Below are 19,988 nucleotides of genomic sequence, written 5' to 3' on the forward strand. Positions count from 1 at the left end.
CACTTCTCCCCACAGTTTTGTGTCATCCACAAACTTGGACAGAGTACACTTCACTCCCTCATCCAAGTCGCTGATGAAGACATTGAAGAGTATCAGTCCAAGGACCGAGCCCTGCGAGACCCCACTGCCCACACCCTTCCAGGTCAATACCGACCCATCCACTATGACTCTCTGGGTATGACCCTCTAGCCAATTCGCCATCCACCGGACCGTGCAGTCATCCAAGTCACAGCCTAACTTGTTCACCAGTATGGTGTGGGATACCGTATCGAAGGCCTTCCTGAAGTCTAAGTAAACGACGTCAACCCCTACTCATGCGTCCAGGTGTTTTGTAACCTGGTCATAAAAAGAGACTAGATTAGTGAGGCATGATCTATCTGCTACGAACCCGTGCTGGTTTCCTCTCAGCATAATTTCTCCTGCCGGGCTCTCGCAAATGTGAGCCTTGATAATTTTTTCAAAGACTTTGCCAAGGATGGAGGCGAGACTGACTGGCCTATAGTTGCCTGGGTCCTCCTTCCTCCCCTTCCTGAAAATGGGGACCACATTGGCCCTTTTCCAGTCCTCCGGGACCTGGCCCATGCGCCATGAGTGTCCAAATATTCCCGCCAGTGGCTGTGCAATGACATCAGCCAGTGCCTTCAGTACCCTCAGATGGAGCTTATCCGGGCCTGCCGACTTAAACGCATCCAGTTCCTCCAAGTGCCTCTGCACCATCTCAGGGTCTACGCTTGGTAGTCTGGCGCCCTGCTGCTGCCTCTCTACAATCCCAGTGAGAGACTTGTCTTGCCTCTCACTTAGGATCACGGAGGCAAAGAACTCATTGAGGAGTTCAGCCTTGTTCCCCCTGTCTATCACCAATTGCTTATGCATCTAGTGGGGGTCCTATTCCACCCTGGGCCTTCCTTTTACTCCCTATATATCTAAAAATATCTCTGGGTTTATCTTGCGAATCATATTTGCACACCTAACAGTAGTAACATTGCATGGCACCTTGCAGCACTCTTGAAAGCATCTCAGGACACTCTGGTTTAGAATCACTGCATTAACAGTGCAGCAGAGATGCACTGATTGTAGGCTGCTCTAGAGAGTCCCTAATCACATCCTTTTGTTAGTTAGCTAAGACGAGGTACTCACTGGCCTAAACTGGTTTTGATTTAAGATTTTTTTTTTTTTTTTTTTTTTAAGTAAAAACCAAAAAATTCAGTTAGTTAAGTTTTCTACATCTACCAAAACTAGGTTGCATTTGTAAACGTCTGTAGATGTTTTATTACCATTTAATGTCTTAAACTCTCAACCCTTACTTTAAAAAAATAGTTGTACTTAACTTCTGCATTCAAATCCCCATCTTCAAAACCCTGATCTTACAACCCAATGGATGTGTGCCTGCATTCTGTGTTTATGCTGTGCAATAAGACATTCACATGGGTCACCTGGATCTGGGTATTTTTTTATATTACCACTATCATTACCATTCTTTAGAACACAACGGAACCTCTATCCCCCAAAATTAAAAAAAAAAAAAACAAAAAACCTACACTGGGGTTAAGTAATACTAAATGTAAATATAAATATACATATATGTACTAAATATATTATATATACTACATATTATATGATATTTAGCATTATTTAACCCCAGTGTAGATTTTTGATATACACTATATAAAAATAAAATTAATAAGAAAATTACACTGGGTTTAAGAGAGACAGAGAAATATATGCAAGAAATAGACACAAGATAAATTCAGGAATTGCTGGCACCAAGAATATTCTCTCTCATACAGCTTTTCAATCCAGTCTGAAAACTCCAATCATGATCTGAACGTATGCATTTGTGTCCATGTGCATGTGCGTGCACAGTATGTTTACACACAAATGCATGTTTTGTATAAACTTGTTTCATGTTCTTTCTGGAATCACAGAATTATTTACTGATTATGAACATAAATTTTGTCTATACATACATATGTATATGTACGTACCTGCATACAAATTAAAAAAGAAAAAATTACACTGGGGTTAGGTAATACTAAACATATATACATATATAAAAAAATCTTTAAGAAGCTACACTCGGATTAAATAATACTAACATAACACATACACACACAAATATATAATTAGTATTACTTAACAGCAACGTAGTTTTTTTCATTTTTGTTATACATACATACATACATCAGGGCCAAGCAATTATTTTGGGCAGAGGGCCACTTACCAAGTTGTGGCAAGCTGGCAAGGGCCCGCATGGGTAGCCCCGCCCCTTGACAGATGCCCTGCCCCCTGATCATCATCTTGGGACCAATATCCCAGGACCAGCATAGGTGGGGCCCAGAGCAGGTCGCAGGCTGGCAAAGGTCTGTGGAGCTGGACTAGGCTGCACCAGCAGGGAGAGTGGGGAGCTGGCCCAGCTTCATAGAGCCCCTGCCAGCTGGGACCCTGTACCCCTGCTGCCCTGCTCTGGGCCCCACTGATGCTGGCTCTGGGACACTGGTGTGGGTCCCACGCTCCTGCTCACTCCCAGTGTCCCCCAGCCCCGCGGTACAGGTGGGGGGAAGCGTGCAGCCCCGACCCTGCGCTCACTGGCAGGGAAGGAGCTGGTGCTGAGCCTGGGGAAAATCAGCCCTTCTGCCCCATGGCTGGGGCTCCCTGCTGCAGCTGCTTGCAGCCCGCGTGGGGCTGTCCTGAGCAGGCACAGGCAGACCTAGGTGGGCTGTGAGCGGCTGCAGTGTGGGGTGCCAGCCATGGGGAAAGCGAGGGGCCGCTTTTCCCTGCGCTCAGCACTGGCTTGTAATCCGCCCGCACTGCCAGCCTGCTCCCTGCGCCGGCTCCGGGCTTGACCATCACGGCTACACCATGGCAGCAGAAGCAGCAGCAGCTGCAGCCCCCCCGCTTGCTGGCAAACACTGCCCGGCACGGCAAGCGGGGGGGGGGGGGGGAGGGGGGGCGCACCCCTGCAGCTGCTGCCACCACCACGTGCAGCCCCAACAGGCAAGCCCAGAGCCAGTGCAGGGCCCAGGCTGGCAGCGGGGTGGGTTACAAGCTGGTGCTGAGCATAGGAAAAGCGGCCCCTCGCCCACCCCGTGGCCGGCGCCCCGTGCTGCAGCCGCTCACAACCCACATGGGGTTGCCTGTGCCCACTCAGGAGAACCCCACATGGGCTGCGAGTGGCTGCAGCAGAGAGCTACAGGCATGGGGTGAGGGAGGGGCTGCTTTTCCCCATGCTCTGCACCAGCTCGTCCCCTGCCCTTCCCCCACCCCTTACCCAAGGTTCTGGCGCTGGGGCACCATGTGGTCCCAGGCCAGAAGCCCCTGCAGGGGTTTCCGGCTGGGGGGGCGAAGTTGGGCAGGCCCTGCTGTTGCAGGAGCCCTCCAGGTCTTCCCCTGGGTCCTACTGCCCTTGGTTCCTGTCATCTTTGACAGGAACCAAGGACAGATAATTTTTCATTTTCTAAATTTTTTTAGGGGAACCACAGGCTGGACAGAATGGCCTCACAGGCCGAATCTGGCCCGCGGGCCATATTTTGCCCACCCCTGATATATCTATATAAGTATATCTACACACACACACTCCTGTTTCTCTTCAAATCATACAAATCTTTCGCTTTTTACTTAATCCCAGTGTAGTTTTTTTTTCTTAATTTAATTTAAATATATTAATAAATACGTGATCAAACTTTACATTCATAATCAATAAATCATTCTGTGGTTCCAGAAAGCACATGAATCAAGTGAATACAAAACATATGCATTTGTGTGTGTAAACATACAGTGCGTGTACATGCGCACGCGAGCGCGTGTGCACACACACACACAGAAATGAACACACTGGGATCATGACTGGAGTTTTCAAACTGTATGGCAGGGCTGTATGAGAGAATATTCTCGGCGCCAGCAATTCCTGAATTTATCTTGTCTCACACCCCCACTGATGACAGTTTAGCAGGTGTTCTATTGCAATAAGCAGCAGTTCAGCTGTCACCTGGTAGGCGTAGGCTGGCTTATCAGCATTCAGCACGTTTTCAGTTCTATCACTCCAAGCTGCAAGAGATCACAGCCCGATTCTTTCTATTCACTTTCTCACTGAATCCCATTAATTACAACTGCACTTGGGTACAGCCTGATTCCTCCTAACACTAGGTGACAGAACTAAATTTATTCTATTTAACTATTTCCAACATTTTTTAAAATAGAAAATGGGAAAATCCAAGATACAGAAATAAGGTAATCAACCTTGTTGCTTTCAAGTGTGCCACCCAGATCCAAAAACAACCTGATGATATTAAAAGCAACTCTTCTGGCACCCAGCAACATATTACCCCTTATATTTCTATCATTTCTATATATTGAAAAAAATACATTGCTCAGAACAATGTTCAATAAGAACAAAACAAAGGATCTAAGTTATAGGGTTTTATTGGACACAAGGGTATGAAAAGACTCTGTAGTTCCCTGTATATTTTAAAAACTGCATATAGTACCTGCATTTCCTTATGATAACACATCATTAAAAAAGGCAACTGTTTTTGCGTGTATAATTTTTCCAGTACAGCTCATTCAAAGGGAGGTAGCACTTTTTTTATTATTCTACCTGCCTTTGTTTTTCAATTTAGAGATATATTGTACTTAAATCAACCAAGTGAATTAACTTCCCAAAAAGCACACAACAAATTAGTGGCTTTATCCTTTAATAGAAGTCCAACTTGCTCTTGGCTTCTTTGTAATACTGCATTTCCCATGCACGTCTCTAAATCACACAATCATTAGCAGCAACAGCTCAGTTCATTTTTATTCAAAATATAAGCATTAACTAGTGCTATAGTTGGTCCAATTCTAATAATAGTACTGCTACTAAAAGTTAGTTTGCTTTTTGCAGGTATTCATTATAGCTGATTCAGTGATCATTTATCTTTTTATACCTACTTCAAAATACAAATCCTGGAATGTTCAAAATTATACTGAATTGCTGATAATGTGATAATTGTTGATAATCTGAGAGGTGTCAATTTAAAAATATATTTCTCTCTTCAATTATGGTGCTTGCTCAGGACCACGTAGACCCTATAAGCCAAACCAAGTTTGGCTTCTAGACCAAGGGAGGGTTTTGTTGCACATTACACGTAGAACATGTTTTATTTAAATGGCAGCAAGCATTACTATGAGCTAGGAAGTTTTCTGAGTAGTCACATGGTAATGCTTACTACAGTCTAAAAAAAACCAAACATATCCAAAGCAGCATAGCCCTTGAAGATGCTGCAAGGGCTGGGAGTAACCAACAGCTGTTTGTCGCTCCCAGCTCCTCCATTGCACTGGAGCCAGACCCCCCCTGCCCTGCATGGGAAGCAGTTTACAGCTCCAGCAGGGCATAGGGGCTGGAAGTGACAAACAGCTGTTTCTCATTCCCAACCCCCAACACAGGAGCCTTGAACATGCTCCACTTTGTCATGTTCAGCCCCCCACTACATCACAATGCCCTGGTAGTACCATCTCTGAAGAAGTCAGGCATTGTATCAACCTGTGTGAGCTAATACGACCTGGAGATACTCCTCACTGGAAAAGTCTTAATTATGCTAACCTTGGATTGCACTTAGCACGTTTTAATGCTTGAACACTAGCATTTTATGTGCAGTTAACATGGTGTGTAACATACAACAAGGCCTTAAGATCCCAGTCTTTTAGTCTTTCACCTTCCATAGTTTTCTGTGGTCCTGACTCAAGAAGCTAACATACAGTTCAGCTCCTGAGAGATGGACTTCATCTTCACTTTGGGTGATCCAGTGCAACCCACAGTTCAAAGCAACACCCCAGTCTGTTCAGTTAAGGCACTGACTGGGGCAAAGGCCATCCAGGGAAGTTCACTATCCCCTCCAAAGGGGGTAAATCCTCCTTTGAGATTAACCCTATCTGGGCTCCAACCCCAATCAAGCCAACAGACCTGACTACCCCCAGAGATATTAAACTGTTCCCTTTCCAGTCTCTCCAGGTCCCCAATACTTCTCCACTTCTCCCAGCCCACAAAATCTTCTCCTCAGGAACTGCCAGGCTGCTTTTTTCCAGCCTGCTCTCCTATTGTCATGTTAAATCTTTTCTGGACATCTCTTCGTTGATGAGCATCTCAGGTTTTTTGGATATATAAACAAAACACCATTCAAGACTCTGCTGATACTTGAGGTGCATCAGGTCTTGCATGGCAGATAGCCAGCCCTGGCACTTAACCTCTCTTTCTTTGTGCACAGGGGAAAGGAGAAGGAAGGAGAAAGGCTGAATCAGACAATTATAAAAATACAGTTGGCACAAAAATAGCACAATAAAACAACTTTCAATCGACTTCAAAATGCATCTTCCAGGAATGTTCAAAATGATATTAAACTGTTGATAATTTATGCCATAAATCAAATGAAAAATGTATCATCTCTTCAATTACATTACTGCTAGAGAAGGTAGCACAAATTAGGCTTGACAATACAGAATATAACATGGCTTCCAAGACAAACAGGGGAACAAGTTTCAAGTAAAATATTGCTTTTCCTTACTACATGTCTTAATATATCACAAATCTAAATTGGAAGAAAAGATGGAAGGCCCTATATTGTAATATATTCTAGAGTATGAGAATGAAAAACTGAGTTTATATATAGAGATCCTCCAGCTACCTATAAATAAATACTTCACATATATGAAAATAGAGACCTCAGTACTAACCAAGAAATTAATTATCTTTATTTCTAATGGATTTATTCTGCAAATGAGGTGTGCATGAAAAATACATAAGCTTATTATCTAGCTCCTCCATAATCATAACTATGTAGCAATCAAGGTTTCTAAATCTCAGCATAACACAAGTCGATCGAGGGCTGATATACAATACACCTACACCTGGGAGCTGCTGAACAGTTTTTGGCTTAGCATGACACTGCTTTAAGAAAAAGGTCAAGAGCACTTCAACTACTTGGCCCCCACATGGAGTACAGACTTAGTCACAAGTGAAAAAGCTTTTAAGGTGGGGAACAATTAGGTTTATGATATGAAAAATAATGTGGGGAAGATGTGGAGTACTTTAAATGCTTTTGCAAACAGTTAGGTATTGAATCCTTTTCCACTACTGCTATTTTAAGCTTTTTCCATTCTTCTACAACATATGAAATGGTCATAGTTAAGCAGTCACTCCGAGTCAGTTACTACCTAACAGAACAAAACAAAAGAACCCTATGTGCACTGCATTTTGTACAAATGATTATTCAGAAAGAGCATTTTTGTTTGTGTTTATCAATACACCTGGTAAAATGCATTCACATTTTTAATTAGAAAACTGAAAGTTTCAATCCATTCTGTATTTTCATCTGAAACTTGTTCCATATTATCCACAATGTTACATTGTTCTATATTAAGATAAAGTGACACAAGTGTGGCAATAGAAAGGTTTAGTTGGAAAAAAAATGTATGTCCAGACAACATAATCTAATATAACTACTTAAAAGTGCTCAAAATTCAAATAAATAGAGTGGTAACAACCCTTAATATATTTGTACTTATCAAATATAAAAATATATTAAACTATATACTATTAAACTTCAGAAAAGGTCAGATTGTAAAAAGCTTAACTTTGAGTTAACTTTGACAGTCTCAACAGTCTAAAGCGGGGATGGAAGGTCTGGGCAGGCCCCACTCCTCCATATTCCTGCCTAAACCTCTCATGCACACACCATGATCCAGAAAGATCAACAGTTGGCTACTACTACAGCTATACATACTTTGACTTTATGCACAAACACACCATTTTAAAATAAATTCTAACATACCTTGTCAAAAGGAATTCCATATTTTTTCAATATTGAGGGGGAAATCAATGTCATTTTGTGGCGAAGGAAAGCATCACATCCTTGAGAGCTGCTTGGGAAGAAACCTAGTAAGGCAAAAGTAGCAAAGTCAGATCTGTTTTAATTAAAACAAGGACAGAAAACGTCCTTGTACAGCAGACTCATAACTGCATATTTCTCTAGATTCTTTTCCTATTGTTGCTAGTTACTGACGTATCTGAATAAAAACAAATTTTCTTCAATAGATATTAGTCTTTCTGATCTTCAGATTCTATTTTTTGCCATATTTTTACTATAAAATTGATGTAAATACTTCAACTGTAATCTGGGCCTACCTACTGAATACATTCCTACCCTCTCAGAAGGCTTTGTTAAAGAGACATCCTAATTATTTAATAACATTATTTATATAGAGTTTGGAGGTTATGGAGGCAGGAGTATACTTAGTTCCTTTACTGATGCTCAACAGCTAGACAAAGATGCATCATACCAAAACTGGTCATTGACAGCACTGACAATTTGAACCACAGGGCTTCTAATGGGGTAACAGTGCCGTGTCAGCAAAAAACAAGTCTTGTAATAAGTCAACTAGGAAATGGCAATATTTTCATTTTAAAGAGTCAGGGTTTAATTCACACTATTCACACCAATTCATTCCTAGCCCCTCTAAAAGCATTCTGTTTGACCTCAGACAAGTCGGTTTACTATTCTGCCTTTCACTTTCCCCATATGTAAAAATGTGAAGTCCTTTGATTTTTTCTTTTTATTTTTGCTTTATTTTACAGAAGTGTTAATTAAATATTCACTATCATCATTCATAGATTCACAGATGCTAGGGTCAGAAGGGTCCTTAACAGATCATCGAGTCCAAACCCCTGCCTAAGCAGGAAAGAATGCTGGGCTCAGATCAACCCAGCCAGATGCCTATCCAGCCTTCTCTTAAAGACCCCCACGGTAGGAGAGAGCACCACCTTCCTTGGAAGCCCATTCCAAATTTTGGCCACCCTTACCATGAAGAAGTTTTTCCTGACATCTAGCCTAAATCTGCTCTCTTTCAGTTTGTGACCACTGTTCTTGTTACCCCAAGAGGCACCCTGGTGAACAGAGCATCGTTGATTCCTTGCTGCGTCCCCCTAATGAATTGGTAGGCGGCCACAAGATCACATCTCAGTCTTCTCTTGTGGAGGCTAAAGAGGTCCAGGTCCCTCAGTCTCTCCTCATAGGGCTCGTTCTGTAAACTCCTAACCATACGAGTGGCCCTCCTCTGGACCCTCTCCAGGTTATCCACATCCCTCTTGAAGTGCGGCACCCAAAATTGGACACAGCACTCCAACTGCGGTCTGACAAATGCCACATAGAGGGGAATTATCAACTCCTTGGTTCTGTTCGTCATGCATCTGCTGATGCACGATAAAGTGCCATTAGCTTTCCTGATGACTTCATCACACTGACGACTCATGTTCATCTTGGAGTCCACTAGGACTCCAAGATCCCTTTCCGCTTCTGTGCTGCTGAGAGGGTCACTTCCCAGCCAGTAGGTGTGCTGGATATTTTTGCACCCTAGGTGCAGCACTCTGCTCTTTTCCTTGTTGTACTGCATCCTATTGTGTACTGCCCACTTTTCTAACCTGTCCAAGTCTGCCTGGAATCGTTCCCTACCCTCCAGAGTGTGCACTTCACCCCACAATTTAGTATTGTCCACAAACTTGGATGGAGTACACTTCAAACCCACATCCAAGTCACTGAAGATATTGAAGAGTACAGATCCAAGGACCAAACCCTGCGGGATCCCACTACCCACATCTTTCCAGGTTGATACCGACCTGTCTACTACCACTCTCTGGGTGCAACCGCTGAGCCAATTTGCCGCCCACCTGACCATGTAAACATCTATGCCACAGCCTGTTAATTTATTTATAAGAATGGAATGAGATACCATATCAAAGGCCTTGCTAAAATCCAGGAAAATTACATCCACCTCTATTCCTGCATCTAAGCATTTTGTGACCCTGTCATAAAATGAAACCAGATTGGTCGGGGATGATCTACCTGCTACGAATCCATTCTGGGTTCCCTGATGCATTATTTTTCCCCACTGGACTCCCACAGATATGATCTGATCCTTCATTATCTTTTCAAAGACCTTTCCAAGGATGGAGGCAAGACTGACTGGCCTATAATTACTCGGATCCTCCTTCCTCCCCTCCTTGAAAATAGGGACCACATTGGCCCTTTTCCAGTCCTCCAGGACCTGAAATGGGAACCACTGCCGTGTCAGTGTTTCTGCTATGACACCGGCCAATTCCTTCAGTACTCTCGGATGCAGCTCATCCAGGCCTGCTGACTTGAACATATCCAGTCCATCCAAGTGACTCTGCACACTGTTAGTAACAGTCTACTCTTGCTGCTCATTTCTTTCAATGATGTTACAAACTGGTTGACCTGGACATTCAGGTTAAGGAACATCAGACAGAGGGATGAATTTGAAGGCAGGCTGCAACCTTTATTAATTTAACACTGTTGTTACATACTCACTACCTGCTCTCACATACCAGACATTTAACTTGGTCCAGTACTCCTATTAAGTAACTACAAACTTAAAGTAGACCTTGCACAGCCTATACCCAAGAACCAGGTTACTTCCAAATCCTCTTCGGGAAGGGGTAGAGCTTGCCAAAGGGGAATTCTCAGGCTGACAAGTCATCAGATCTCCTTTTCTTCTACAGGAATAAGTTCCACTTGTAAAACTCATGCCTTATCTCTCTGGGACATATTTGGCCTTTATCCACACTAGACATGAGTTATAGTCTTGCCTCCTCCAATACGATTAAATTTTCAAGTTATTTTTGTTTCAACTGTGTCTTCATGATATTGTTAGGAAGGTGGAAAAGAAAATCCAGACTTCTATCAATCTGACCAAATCGAAAATTCTTTCCTAATTCCAAACCAGATAAGTGACTCACACCCTCCTCAAAACACTGCTACTACACTGAATGCTAAAGAGGTAGAGTAGGGCAGGCAGTAAACAGGGACAAGAAGCTCTTGAAAACCCAGGAGAGGCATATTAAATATTGAAGGGAGAGGGTGATTTGGAAGTCAAACAGCCAAGCAAGTCTCCCATGGGTCCCAGCTAAAGAAAGAGCAGAGGACCTAAGGAGGCAGAAGAGAAGCCTGCCCCTATATTGTTAAACATGAATTCTTCTATTCCCCTCAACTCTATCCAGGCACTATGTTACACTCCTTGCTTTCAAATCAACATCCCTTTCAGCTGATGAAAGCACAAAAGGAACACTTGCAATGTCAAGGCATATTATAATGAAAATGAACTTTAGTGCTTCAAAGACTGGATTGTAATATTAATGAACCAAGCAAGAGAAGAAGGCTGATGTCGGACAGTTTTTGTTTACACCAAGTTACTCAATAGTGAATGATGAGAAAAATCTTTAGTTGAACATCAAATACTAGTACTTATCATTAGAAGACCTACTGTGGATCACTGACATTCAGAAATTTGGCAATTAGGCACATATGATATTAAATACCAACTACATAACATTTCCAAATAGTTCATTTTGGCAAATTCAACTTTGTTTTGATTTATTCATACTATGAAGTATTTTTTGAACAATCACTTACATTTTAATAGTATTAATAAATTACTGCCCTTACATACTCTGTCAACCAATGATCTCTCAACCAGTGACACTACTCCCCATTATTACAGTGAGGCAAAGGTAGGTTAAGTGACTTTCCACGCAAACAGCAAAGATCTGGAGCAAATTAAGGCACCAAACCCTGGAGAACTCACTCCCAGCCCTAGCCTTTTAAATGTAGATTTCACTTTAGCAGTCTGCCATTAGAAAGGGCAAAAGGATTACTTTTTTGTGAACTTTATAGTTTTGTAAATCAGAGGTTCAACTGCAAAGAAGAGTGGATGAAAAGGAGAAGAGGTAGCAGAGACTGATAAAATGCTAGACTTCATAAACTTTGTTATGATGTGCTTTTGACAAAAACAAATGTCTGCTATATAAGACTGGCTTATACGAATAAAGCATACTTCCCCCTCCCCCCTTCTTCATCTTTGTACAACAAATAATAGCCACTCTCATTTTTCTCCACTCTGGTGGATGTTCCTTCTGATATACACATGTGGAAAGGAAATAATAGGAAATGGTGTCACTTAATTGTAAAAATCTGCTCAGGACAACAAAGCATGGCATGGCAAGGCAAGGCTAAAACAAGACATGAAACAACACACTTCAGTACCCATTAAAAGTTTTTCTTTAAAGGACTATACCATTCATGAAATAATTAAAAACAAATCCACAAACACTAAGAGCTATTTCTTGGCAGTATATTTCAAATCATCAATCTTAAAATCTGTAGTTTTGTACTGCATTCAATGAATTAAATTTTAAATTAAAATCAATAAAGAAAGAAGAGTCTATTTAAATTCTTTTTCTATATGGATTTGTAATCAAGGCCAGAACAAATGTGGTGACTGGTCATAACTTAATTTAAATTGAAAAACCACTGAAGGAAGGTAACATGCAGTATATTAAATACTTCGTATTAGTTTGGAATTTATATTTACAATGAACCACTGAAATTATACCTAACATCTTCCCTATAAAACACATCATGTATAATACATAATATACTTTGTGTTCTGAATTTCAGCTAAATTTCAAATGTATTGGAAACTAAAGAAAAACATTTCATAAACAGGAGTCTAAAGTAAGGCATCCAAATTCATATTTAGGCACATACATATATGAACTGATTTTTGGAAATGCTAAGTGCCCAACAGGCCCAAGACGCTCAGCAACTTTTAGGTGTCTACATAGGATGTAAATGAATAACTTCAGGTACCTAGTCATGACAAGAACTTAATAAATAAGGCCACCTGTTCCAACAACTACCAAGATCATTTTCAGTTTTAACATCAAGTTTCATAAGTATTCATATGGAAAGAAAACCATTTGAAAATACACCCTGTTTTTAGTACATAAAGAACACATGAATAATATTTTTCCAAGGAGCAGAAAAACATCCTAAGCATCAAAGGCAGAAATGCAAGTGGATAAAAAAGGTAAAGGTTACTGATCATTCTTGTAAATTGCTATAACTGTGAATTTCAGTGAGGAGAGCTTTAAACTCAGTTCACCCATGGATGGAGATGAAAGCCCAGAGGTAAGTAAACAGCCTGGAGACCTGGATAAAAACTAGAGAGGAAGCAATAATGAGAACCTCAGCATTGTTCTCAAGGAGAGGATAGGACAGTCAGTTAGACTACCAAAATGTTTATACAATAATGCAAGAAGTATGGGGAACAAACAGGAAGAACTGGAGGTCTTAGTACAATCACAGAATTATGATGGTAGAGAAGCCAACCAAGGGGAAGGTCTTCTTGACTTGGGGAACAAGACAAACAGCCTAGAGAACATGTTAGGGATTACTTAAAGAAGGTAGGTGCTTTCAAGTCAGCAAGGCCAGATGGGGTGCACTCAAGGGTACCAAAGGAACAAACAAAGGTAATTTTGGAGCCACTGGCTATCCTTCTTGAAAACTCGTGGAGGTTGAATAAGGTCCTGGATGACTGGAAAAGGGCAAAATAGAGCCCATCTTTAAGACAGGGAAGGAGAAGAATTCTGGGAACTAGACTAGTCAGCTGGACCTCTATACCTGAAAAGATCATGAAACTGGTCCTAAAGGAATTCTATTATAAAAGCCTAAGTCTGCCTGTCTGTCTGTAACACTTTATTCACACTCTGATTGGCTGACAAAGAGTCACTGTGGTGGATGGAATAGAGAAGACTAAGGGTGGGGGTTTGATATCTTGATGGAAAAGACTAAGGGTGGGTTTGATAAGTCTTCAAATACCTAAGGGTGATTATAGAAAGGATGGAGATGGGACTTTTCGCCGTGGCCATAAGCGACAAGACTAGGAGCAACAGGCTCCAGCTGCAGCAGGAGAAATTCAAGATGGAGATTAGGAGGAACTTTCAGACAAGAGTGGTCAGACATTGAAACAGGCTACCTAGAGAAGCTGTGGAATGAATCTCCATGCTTGGAAACTTTCAGAAGCAGGTTAGACAGACACTTGGCTTGGATATTTTAGTCAGGGATGATCCTGACTTGAACAGGGGGAAAGACTGACTAGACCAGATGACTTCATAAAATCCCTTCTAGCCCTACTTTCCTATGATCCTAATACATTGGACTTATAATGGAGAAGTGACACAAGTAGTTGTGCGCACACAAAGCCACATAACGACCCATGGCATGTTGACTTCAAAAAATTATTAGGTTTCACTTATACATAGAATGCCATTAAGTTGGCAGAAAAAAAAATTCTTGGGCAGAAAAAGTTGCATAATTAGAAAAGCTGGGGAATCCAGACCAGTAGCCTTTGCAGTATACTTATTAGGACACTTGTACAACCAGCAAACATCTGTTGTTTCAGTACACCAGGCAAAAAGTATCCAACAAGTACTCTTCAAACCAAACCCCAATTGGCTTTCAAAAAATAATATTTTATGAGCAATTGTACCAATGCAAAAAGTCATTAAACAAATAGGTAAAAATAAATATACATACCATATTTACTCTCATACTACTCACACCTTTTCCCCAGAACAAAATAGCCACCCAAAAATGGAATTATTGTTTTAAGCAAGGAAGCTAATTTCTATACTGGAACAGAGGCATGGGATTGCTGAAATGGCTGCTGGGAGCTCTGTTCCCTTCCTGGCCACATGGAGGAAGGGTAGGTTTCACTCTTCAGCCTCACTCACCCTCTCCTTCCTGGGAGACAGGTTGTGAGAAAAGATGGTAATATAGAAAGCATTGCTGGGCTGGCACTTTAACTGTAAGACATTTAAATAATATTTTGACCATTTTGTCATCTCATTATGATGCGCGTGCGCACATGCGCGCATGTGTGTGTGTGTGCGTGTACACACATGAACACAAATTTTGTACTTCAAAATTATTTTGTTACTCCACTAGACGTTTATGAGTATAGAACAAATGTCTGCCTTAAACTAAGACGAAGATATTAATTTTTAAATCATCCATTTCAATTATCTATATTTTTTAAAGACATAAAAAAATATCATTCAGTTGTGGTATATTCAGTCCTTCCAATCTATATCCCTAAACATATTTTATTCACTCTAACAAATCCCCATTAATGTCTATTGGCTACTATTAATATGATTGTCTAGGAATATTAATGTCTGACCTGGCTAGTCCTTATTAGCACATGAATTGCATGCTCCTTTCTAGCAGACTCCCAAGCCCCAACAAAACAAAGTTACTTAGATAACAGATATGAGGTTCAATTAAAATGTAAAGTTGTCATATACTCTCTTTCACTGAGAAAGCAACTAGGCAGTCTATTAAGATTCCTTAGAATATGAAGGGACTAATTATTTCATCAAACTTTATTAAAATGTACTGTTGACTAATTTTTTTTCCAAGAAAAGTCAAGTCATTTTTTTTCCCTTCTGATATTGAAAATAAAACCCTACACCTTGTTTTTAACAGCAGTCCCTACAATGCAGTACATTTGGCTGCACTGCCTAGGAGCCCATTGCTGGAGGCTTACCCAGAACCATGCAAAGGGCAGGAAGCAGATGCACCTCTGGCTGGAACCACCCCAAAGGTACATTAACAGGCATGGAGGCCAGAATATCTTGTATTTAGTAGGGGTGTGCAAAATAGGCCGTATTAGATTTGGATTTGGCCCAAATCAGGGGACAGCGATTCGATTTGTTGATTCGGATCACTGTCCCAATTAGATTTGGCTGAATCTGAAGATTCGATGCTGATTTGGAGAATTGGCAACTTGGCCATAGACACAGCTTTAAATGTTGTTTCTACATACCTCAAGGTGCCAGGCATGGCTCATGAACGCTGAGATGGTGGGGTGAATGGAGTGTCCCACAGGAGCATGGGGGGACCCCTCCACATGCTCGGCAGTAGACCCAGAAGTAGACTGGAAGTACTTCCGGTCCACTCCCAGGTCCACCGCCAAGCGTGTGGGGGATCTCCCTCTGCGCCCCTCCGGCTCAGCAATCAGCTGTGGGGGGACCCTGGGTATCCCCCCCAAGCCCAGGAGGCACCAGTCGCTGAGCCAGGGGGCTGGAGCAGGGGGGCCCCCTCGCATGCTCTGCAGCAGACCCGGATGTGGACTGGAAGTGCTTCTGGTCAACTTCCGGGTCCGCCACTGAGTGCACTGGGGACTGTCCCATGCTCCTATGGGATGCTTCATCTGCCCCAGCATCTCAGCATTCACGAGCCACCTGGTACCTTGAGGTATGTAGAAACAACATTTAAAGCTGCGTCTATGTCTGAATCATCAAATCTCTCCGAATCGATTCGGAGGGTTCTGATTCGCTTTGGAGAAATTAAAGCGTCTCCTGATCCGATTTGGATTCAGAGATTTGGCCACTAAATCGGGCCGAATCTCCACCAAATCAAACCAGTGACCGAAGCTTCACACAGCCCTAGTATTTAGTAACAATATTAGCAAGAAACTTATCAAGATATTGAACAGCATGGAGAGAGGGAAACAGACATCCCTCTGAAATACTGCAGTTCAAATCCCTTACACAGCCATGTAACTAATTATCTCCATCAAGTGCCTGCTATTTTCTAGATAGTACTCATGCCACCAGTGGGCTGTTCCAGATATATAAGCAAAATGTATCTGTTGCCAAAAAAAGAACCATTCCTCAAGTAGATGAAAAGCTGAAGAGGTCCAGAATGACCAATTAATACTATTATAAAACTAGTGGCTCATTCATGACCCTGACAATAAGTCTCAGCTCCAAAGAAAAAAAAAAGGATAGGATCCCAAAGCTGGAATCTATCCAGGTTATTTTTTTTATATCAGTTGGGTATTCAAATCTGTGGTTTTGGTAGGCATATGGAATGTAATACCTACCATTTTAGCATATACTTCTACTCTGTAAGAAAAATGTGAAATTCCACAGTAACTGGCAAGTACTCTAGAGTCAACTGACAGGTTTCTTGATGAGGCAGGTCTCTTCTACATTTTTAAATTCGGCCAGTCCACCTACCCTCACTGGTTATGCCTGCACTACTACTTTCACTCCCCTGCTCTTGAGCAAAGACAGACAGATTCAGAGCAATGATTCTGTAGCCTGGACAAGTGTAATTGAAAGTCAGATTTAAATAGGATAAGGTACATTGTCCCCTATATTCCCAAAAATTGAATGGGTACATTCAGAAGTGCTCCAATGGCTGTCTCAGAATCCTAGAACAGGAGAAGAATCCTTTCTGAGAGAAGATGGTCATTCATATATTTGGTGATGTTTAGCCATAACTGGATTCCTACAATTAGGGTACAGCTCAGCAAAATAAAGGTAAGACAACAGCATACCTGTGTTAAGTTTATCTACTTAGTAAAGATAACAACAGAAATGAAGATATGGGAATGGGTTTTAGCATATGCCTGTTGAAACCCAGGCCACCACACCTGTGTTGTTATGGCTATGTATCCCATGAGCTAACATAGAAACACTAGCACTTGCTAAATGTCACCTTCATTTTTTTGTGTGGATGTACCCTTATTTCAGACAGGTGTTCCATTTGGCTGAGCTGCAACATTTCAGCATGGCTTCTGTTACCATTATCCTTGCTCCAGACTTGGCTCAAAGTCTTCTGGCCTTTGAGGTGCCAACTACATCTGAGGGCAGTCAGTACACATACATGCAAGGGCAATGAAAGTTTCCAAACTGGGCTCACCTAGAAAGTAAGCCACTCACCTGCTTCATAGGTACTTTTTTAAAGCAGAATATAGTTAACTTGTGAAATTCATTGCCACTAGAGGTGGTGGAGGCAGAAAGCACGGCCACGTGAAAAAAGGAACTGGATAAATTCATGCATAATACATCAATTAATGACTAACAAAATGATTGGCAACGTTTCCTGTGGCATCTGTAACCCAGTAAATGGTGGATGCCAAAGAAGGTACTGAATAGGAGATAGATCATTATAGAAATATCTAGTTCAGTGCAGCATAACTCCAGGCCCTCCTCTGCCGTCCAACCGGAGCTGTGCATGCAGCCACTAGAAATGAAAATCGGGCCCCTCGCAACTCCCCGGCCTCTGGAATGCCAAGTCAAGACGTGGGTAGAGGTTGGGGTGTTTTTGGCACTCTGGCCAAAAATGTTGCCAATCCCCGTTTTAGGGGGTTTTTTCCCTTTAATTGCAAGCCAGGAATGATTGGAAAAAATCACCTATACTACAATGAATGCTTGCACGTGGCTTTATTAAAACTGTTTTGCTGTGATCTCAGATTGTGCTAGTCTCACAAGAGATTTGTACTTCATCCCACAAAGAACTATGACTTCAACATAAGGTAATATCCAGCATTGCATTAGGACAGTGGTGCCCAATCTTTTGGCCCTGCAGACCAAGTGAGTGGTGCAGAGCCAGTCTGTGGGCTATATCACACCCAGAGCCTGGCCCTACTTGCCATACTGGGCCTATAGCTCCTGTGCTGGATTGGGCCAACACGCTGCACTGGGCTGACACATGGCCCCGGCTTCAATCTCAGCCCCTGGTACATGCCATATCAGGCTCCAGTGTCAAAGTGAGTTCAGGAAGAAAAGACAAATGTGTGGTTTTTTGGTGGGGTTTTTTTTTTTTTTTAACTTTGGAAATTTGTTAGACTCTCAATATAATTATTTAATTATATAGTGTTTTAACCCATTATTGTCACTCTTCAGACTACAAGAAAAATGAAAAAAATAAAGAGGATGAGCATGAAAGTCTCTATAGAGAGACAGGGGCACTCCTTTTAAATACAGCTTATTTCAATCATTAAAGCTGGCAAGTGCATGCAATGAAATGTGTGTTACTATTCACAGATAAATATGTAGTATTCTAAATTTATCTTCTGTTCATGTGCAATTTCACTAATTTTGACTAAAATAAGCATTTGACGAAAGCTTTAACTCTTCAGCTGCCACAGTTTGGGGAATTATATTTCAAACTGCTTAAGTCTCACTTCAGGAGCTATTTATACTTTTATTAATAAAATATAGATATTAGCTCATGCTATATACTACAGTAGGGTTTTTAAAACATTCTTATTTCACTGTTTATAATATGTTAATCCTTACTTTAGTCCCTTACTTTGTTTAACATAATTGAACAACACAGATAGATATCATCTCTTTTTGAAAATAGCATGTGCAATTAAGGGATCTATTAAAAGAACCTGAAATCTTCCAAGATGTCATTTATGATTTGCCACCCTGTCTCTATTTTCCCTTTATTTTCTAGCCAAATCTGTCAAACAAAAATTCCTTAAGAATTCTAACGTATTACAGAAGAACATAACAACGGGTTTAAAAACTGCAATAACAGCTCGCTTGAGATTTTTATTACATTTACGTCTACATAAAATTGGAAAAAAAAATACATAAATGGGAAAGCAGCTGAAGGGCAAAATCAAACTGCTGCCTTTATTAGATGCAAGTTTAATGTCTTTCAGATAAAATATTTGTAGGTGCCACAGTCAATCAAGATTTCAATGGAAACCAAAGATGAAAGCATTCATGCATAAAAGGCAAGTGTGATAATTATGATGTGCAGACAAGATAATGGAAAATATCTTAGCCCTCCTTTAATTTTATATATCAAGTAGTGCCTTGACCTAGACAACCTGTCATATTTACTGCATTATTTTATCATTTTAATTATTTAGGAGAATTCAATTAATTCAGTAGGCATCTGGTCAGTGGGACTAACCCTCTTGAATTATGCAGCCTTTTTTTTAAGTTGCAGTTGTGTAAAAAAAATCTGTACAACCAGTTTTGAATAAACATGTAATTAAGTCTGTAGTCCTCATTCATCCTGCAAGGTTATTAACCTTTACTGATTAGGTAAATTGCAGCCATGTGGCTGACATGACATTTTCATCATTTTAAGACAGCTTGCTGAAAAAGTTGACTGTTTTTACCGGCAGAAACTATAGCAGAAAGATCACACAAGCCTCAATTCCACTAGCATGGAAATAATTAGAAATTATGGGAAATTATTAAAGAAAATATGGGCATGTATAGTCCATTGGAGTACAAAAAATCATTACGATAACTCTTAAATATACAGATAATCACCTTCCAAATT

The 19,988-nt window shown here is 41.1% G+C and overlaps 1 protein-coding gene across 4 annotated transcripts in view; it reads right to left on the bottom strand.

The window, feature by feature from the left end:
• The window catches only part of KDM4C (lysine demethylase 4C), a 490,147-nt gene that overhangs the window by 359,729 nt on the left and 110,430 nt on the right, over nucleotides 1-19,988 (bottom strand). For all 4 annotated transcript variants that reach the window (XM_006272325.4, XM_019478152.2, XM_059724744.1 and 1 more), the window contains exon 8: nucleotides 7,803-7,906. In XM_006272325.4, the coding sequence (XP_006272387.1) occupies nucleotides 7,803-7,906 (104 nt within the window). The remainder of the gene's footprint in view (nucleotides 1-7,802; nucleotides 7,907-19,988) is intronic.

The sequence above is a fragment of the Alligator mississippiensis genome, chromosome 3 (assembly GCF_030867095.1).
Source record: "Alligator mississippiensis isolate rAllMis1 chromosome 3, rAllMis1, whole genome shotgun sequence".
NCBI lineage: Eukaryota > Metazoa > Chordata > Crocodylia > Alligatoridae > Alligator > Alligator mississippiensis.